This window comes from Rosa chinensis, chromosome 4 (genome assembly GCF_002994745.2).
Source record: "Rosa chinensis cultivar Old Blush chromosome 4, RchiOBHm-V2, whole genome shotgun sequence".
NCBI lineage: Eukaryota > Viridiplantae > Streptophyta > Magnoliopsida > Rosales > Rosaceae > Rosa > Rosa chinensis.
The window spans coordinates 24,967,547-24,973,045 of record NC_037091.1 but is presented as its reverse complement, the minus strand read 5'-3'; the positions used below and the strand labels follow the sequence as shown (position 1 = coordinate 24,973,045).

Sequence of the window (5,499 nt, the reverse complement as noted above, 5' to 3'; positions counted from 1 at the left end):
TGCTTCTGAGTTGTAGTCAAGAACTGACTTGAAATCGCAGAAGCGAAGGCTATGCCATCTCACTTCTAGGTCAGGAAGCAGGGAGTCACGGACGTTGCCAAATCATTCTTCAAGTGAGACCCACAACCTTCTGGGGTCTTCTTCATTCATACACTCATACTGGAGCAAATCATCCATATGACGAGTCATTAGGATGATGGCTTTCGCCTTATTTGCCTCTAAGGCTGCTCTATTTGCTTACAAAGCTTGAGCTTGCTCAATAGTTAGCACGTACTGACTAGACTCGAGAATCGTATCCAGAATTCCATCGGCCTTGAGATGTTGGCGGACATTACGAACCCACCTATGATATCTAGAGCTAGTTGTTCCCAATGGAGCAAAATCCAATTTGTTCAGGTTACTCATCCAGAAAGAGAACAAGAACAAGGGTTAGTTTTGGAGCAGGAAAATCTACCACGAAAATATATAAATTTTTTTAGCGTAATCGCTTCCAAGAAATTCAATTTCATGAGGTATTGGATTAGATCGAAACAATGATGTAAGTGGTCGATCATAAATTCTCTACAAACTCTATGTTTGGAGATCTCAATAAGATCCAAGCTTGGAGTGAGCACGAACCCCCACAGTTCTGCTTAATTAGGTCTCCCCTATGATGAAGAAAGGGGGGTAGAAGAAGGGAGTTTGCAAGTCCCCGAGAAAAAGAAGAGAAAAGAAATAAAAACTTCAGAAACGAGAACTTTTAGTAAAAAAATACCTCGAAATAGGTGGCCAGAAAATTTGACAGGAAAAAATCGCCAGAAAAAGTGGCCGGAAAGTTGACCGAAAATTGTCAACCGGCGTTGACAGGTGTTGACGTGGCAGTGGGGTCCGTGCTGACGTGGTAGTGGGCCGCGTCAGTGGGCCTCTGAGCTTGGGCTTGGGCTTTTAGGCTGCCTTCTTTTCCCTTTTTTTTTTCTTTCTTCTGCCGGTTTTTCTACAGGCCGGTTCAGCTACTTTTAGTCCGGTTTTTAGAGTTTTGTTTCTGGTTTCTGGATCCCGGGATCGAGATGCTGCTGGTGGAAAAATTTGGTAGCAATCGGAGGTCCGGAAGGTGGTGAACCGGTGCAGGGATCCCCTTTTTTTCTTCTTGGAGGGCTGGTTTGGTACTTCCGGTGCTCGGTTCGGTGGTTTTTCGGCCTGTTATGGTGGTTCCGCCGCCTATTTTAGAATCCTGGGATTGAGGGCTTCAATATATGTGGCGGTGGTGGCTAAGGTTTGAAGATTATGAATTTAGGGTTTTAGGGTTAGGGCTTCGTGCTGATAATGTGTTTAAGGAAAACTGAAATTGAGAGAGAATTGAGTCGTGGTTTCATTGATAATAAAGCTCTCTTTATATAGAGGATTACAAGACATTAGGGATGGCAAAAATCCCCAAAGGGGCGGAGCTCCATTGGATACCCGCCCCTAATGGGGGGAGAATTCGGGGACAAATGGGGAATGGGGATGGGGATCCCCAATCCCCGCTATCTAAGATTGGGGATGGGGCGGGGATGGTACTGTGATCCCCATCCCCAAACCCGCCCCAATAATATATATATATATATATATATATTTAACTTATATATAGTTTAATTTATTTTTTATAATATAAATCATAAATATATACATTTACTACTTTACTTTAATGGTGTTTTGACTTTTGCATTCACTAAATTATAATTTATGAATTTAATCATGTTTTAAATTTATTTGTTGTAGATTTTGATTTTAAAAAAAAGCAATATGAGAAAAAATTATTTTATTTATTAAATTCTTATTGGGGATTTGGGGCGGGTTTGGAGGCTTAGTCTCCAGTGGGGATGGGGACGGGGAATCCCCAATATATTTTTATTGGGGATTGGGGCGGGGATGGGGGTAGAGAATGACCCCGGGGATGGGGATGGTATTGTGATCCCCATCCCCAACCCGCCCCATTGCCATCCCTACAAGACATAGAATCAGAGTTCTACAAGGAAAGATAATGAATCAAATATCTATGAATATCTTCGAGAATATCTCTAATTCAAAACTCTATTACAATTAAGTCAAGTAACTTCGAGTTTGGAATAGACACATATTTTAGATTTAGTTAAATAAAAAGAAATTAAAGAAGTAGGGCTAATGGGCTATGGCCGGGCTATCGGTAATAGCTGAAGAAAAAGAAGTGCCTTGTATGTTACAGTGTTACTAATGAATGGATGAAGTGGCCACACGTTGCAGTTTCTCCAAAACGACACACGAACACCCTCATTAACTGACACTTGTTCTCAGCGATTCCACCGCCAGAAAGCAAACCCCTCGAGTCGCTCCCTGCCCTGCCCAAGAACCAAAGCATTTTCACCGTAACACCCAACAAGAAGACCAGAGAAGAGAAATATTTATGGACAGGAGAATGTTTCTGGGCGTCCGAAAGAAAAGACCCATTAAGCGTATTAAGAAGAAGCTGCTCAACAAATTGTTAGACTATCTCACGTCTGATTCTTACATGTTTGCTCCTTTAATTTCTCGTCCACCTTCTGCATCTACCTCATCAAGCAAGAAAAAAGCGTCTGTTAGAGGTCTGCTTCTTTATTTCTTTCTTTTTACTTTATTCTTTTTTGGGAGTAATGTTAGTATTTCTGTTGATGGGTTTTCAATATTTGACTCGATACATATGGAAAATTTCAGGGGTGGAAGTAAAGAAACCCGTTAGAGAAAAGAAGAAGTTGCTTAAGAATGTTAGTGACTATCTGAAGTCAAATTCTTACATGTATGCGCCCTTGCTTGCTCCTCCTCAGTCACTTATTAGCTCTCGTAAAGGTACTCCTCCTACTTTAATTTGCAATCATATTCTTGCAGTTCATAGGCGTCTTTGAGGTGTTGGTCTTTATTTTTCTTTGGCCAATTCTTCTTGCCATAAGTGCTCTTAAAATTTTATTGAAATTGGCTCTAGAGATGGACAGCTTTGATCATAAGTTGATAATGTATATTGTGTTCATGTCCATGTGCAATACTTGTAGCTAGAATCAGCGTAGTCCTAAGACAATATTGAAATAATGACCCTTTAGAAATGATTGTAACAACAAAGAAAGTATGAACAGTTTACTCAATAAATCAAGAGAAATGAATGTTTATTATGAGTTACCTATGTCTAGTTCTCTATTTTCAATGGATACTTAGACCATTAAGCTGTTGTTTCAATTATTGTTGGCTCTCTAGCAACATAAAAATAGGCCTTGAAGATCTCTCAACAAGGATTAGTGCATATTGTCGTTTTTGAGCAGAGGAATATATGACAATGGGAATAAGAGATCTAGTCGTCGGTGATATATTAGATTTTCAGAAGTATGGATTCTACTTGGTGGGATGTGAAAGGACAAAAGGCGTGGGTGCATTGGTATCATGAAGTATTGTTGAAAGGGGCAGTGCAGTAGCACATAGATTGCACGGAGGATTTGGCACCACCTATAATGATCTATAGAGCCAAAACTATTTGCCTGTTCAACATTTGTGCTCTGATTGGCCTCAGCATGCTTTAAAAGTGGCAAAATGAGTAGCAGATGTACATGACACGAAGCATGGATACAAATCACCAACGGTTTACTGGTAGAATATTTCTTCTAACGAAAATTTTGTTAACTAATTAATTTTAGGATACGTCTGTTATGCAAACACCTAAATTTAACTTGGTCTTGGCTAGAAATTTGTTTGTAGAATCTAAACATGGAGATTTTTTCTTCAACATGCTTAGTCTTGGCATGTAACTTCGTTTCTATGATACCAATGCCTAGTGTTATTCTCCCTTATAGGCACTGACAAGGAAAGTTTGGGAAGTTTTGTTCTCCATCATATTTGAGACTTTTCTTTCTTAAATTTTCTTCATTTATTCTTTCCATGTTGAATAAACATATCTATATTCTTGATAACTCTTAGCAAGTCCGAACATTCAGTTTCTTTTTATCATGTCGTTCTGTTGTTATATTACAATGCACACAACATATAATATTTCTAATGTGCATTGCAACATGGACAATGTTTCCATCTGGCTGTCTCTTTACATATATGAAACAACTAGTGTAATGACTTGAGATGTTATTCTGAGTACAAACTTCTTGAAACACAAAGAATGGCTCCTTAGAAATAATCAGTTTGTTTTAAATTGGTTGGTGTTCACGCTAATTTCAAATGATATAAGAGTAGACAACTGTTGAAGGTTTGTCTTGGTATGGTTTTCTCTTATTTTTAGATTTTTATTTTATTATATTTTCTGCTATTCAGTGATTATAGTTCTAATGGTAAACCATAATTATGCTCGTTGTGATAAATGATTTTGCCATTTTTTTACCCTTGGAAACTCATCTATAAATTTTGACCGTTGCTCTTATTTTCAATGTTCCTAAATTCTGAATATCAGGGTCTTCACTACACCTTGAGAGGGTCACCACCTTCGAAGTTTCAAAGAGGAAAGTAATTTTGAAAGGCTACAAACCAAATGAAAAGTTGGCAGATGGGATATTAAAGGATCAAGCTTGCGAGGGCTCTCTTCCTGAAGAAATCATCAAGCAGCAATCCTCGGTGCAGAAAGAAACAGTGAAGCAAAAGGAAACCTTCATGGTTCACAATAGCTGTCGCTCATCATCTATGCCAGGTCGCATTCTCTAGCATTTTTTATGCTTAGTTGGATGGGTACGAGTTTGTATAAGTTAGTTTATACTGTGTGTCTGTTGCTGCTGTGTTTGTTTCTTTGTGTTGAGGATACATTACCCTTCTGGTTTACCTGTGCATGTCCTTAATGTAGGTAGGACTATTGGAAAAAAAAAAATCAAAAAATAGTAATCAACTAAACATGTATCCTAAATTCAGTCTTTTTAATGTTTGTGATAGAGAAGTTTCACAAGGTTAATGTTTTGATCTTTGAGTTGTTGTCTGCTGTGGTGCAGGGAAAGAAATGCTTGGCTCCCAGATAACGAAGCTTATTGACTGAAAAAAAGAGTAGCCGTTTGGTAGTTCAGTAAATGTAATGTAGAGACAACATTGTTGTACTTTAAAGTGCTTCTATTGTGGTTCGAGTTCTGTGTATGTTGGAGCAAGAATGGACTGTATAGATAGCACTTATACTAAGATTTTTTTTGGTGGTTAAATAGACATTACCTAGTTTTCTAGTGTATGTAGCAAGATATTGAGTATTTCGTTGCTTGGACTATTCCCTGGAAGGGTGCTGAACATAAGAGGCAGCAAGAGGTCACATAACCAACACTGGATTTACCCACGTCTCCTTTCAGAATGTAGCTTGTTGATGTTTCAGCGTTTAGAAATGATATTGCGTGTTGCTGTTAATTTTTAGTATCATTGTTGCCTCCTTCAAAAATGGTCTATGAGGGGTCCAGAAGAGCTGGTAAAAAATTTCTCCACCGTTAACTTGCCATTAGCCTCCCCGTACAGGTTGTGGAAATTTTTGTATGACTGGACACCCCATAAAGTTACGGGACATTCGAGGTTTTA

At 38.6% G+C, this 5,499-nt stretch overlaps 1 protein-coding gene across 2 annotated transcripts; it reads left to right on the top strand.

The window, feature by feature from the left end:
- Positions 1 to 2,258: 2,258 nt before the first annotated feature.
- On the top strand, positions 2,259 to 5,164 carry LOC112198473. Of its 2 annotated transcripts, none has more exons than XM_024339605.2 (4): positions 2,259 to 2,576; positions 2,686 to 2,817; positions 4,412 to 4,683; positions 4,938 to 5,164. In XM_024339605.2, the coding sequence occupies exons 1-3, from the start codon at positions 2,399 to 2,401 to the stop codon at positions 4,657 to 4,659; spliced, it is 558 nt and encodes a 185-aa protein (XP_024195373.1). In that variant the 5' UTR covers positions 2,259 to 2,398; the 3' UTR covers positions 4,660 to 4,683; positions 4,938 to 5,164. The 2 variants fall into 2 exon arrangements, with proteins under 2 accessions (XP_024195373.1, XP_024195372.1); XM_024339604.2 differs by having other exon boundaries at positions 2,262 to 2,576; positions 4,412 to 4,645.
- The last annotated feature ends 335 nt before the right edge of the window (positions 5,165 to 5,499 follow it).

Bases quoted from the DNA above. Each gene is read 5' to 3' on its own strand.
- LOC112198473 (XM_024339604.2), top strand. From the start codon at position 2,399: ATGGACAGGAGAATGTTTCTGGGCGTCCGAAAGAAAAGACCCATTAAG. The intron at 2,577-2,685 runs GTCTGCTTCTTT...GGAAAATTTCAG, and splicing joins GAAAAAAGCGTCTGTTAGAG to GGGTGGAAGTAAAGAAACCC. The intron at 4,646-4,937 runs GTCGCATTCTCT...GCTGTGGTGCAG, and splicing joins TCGCTCATCATCTATGCCAG to GGAAAGAAATGCTTGGCTCC.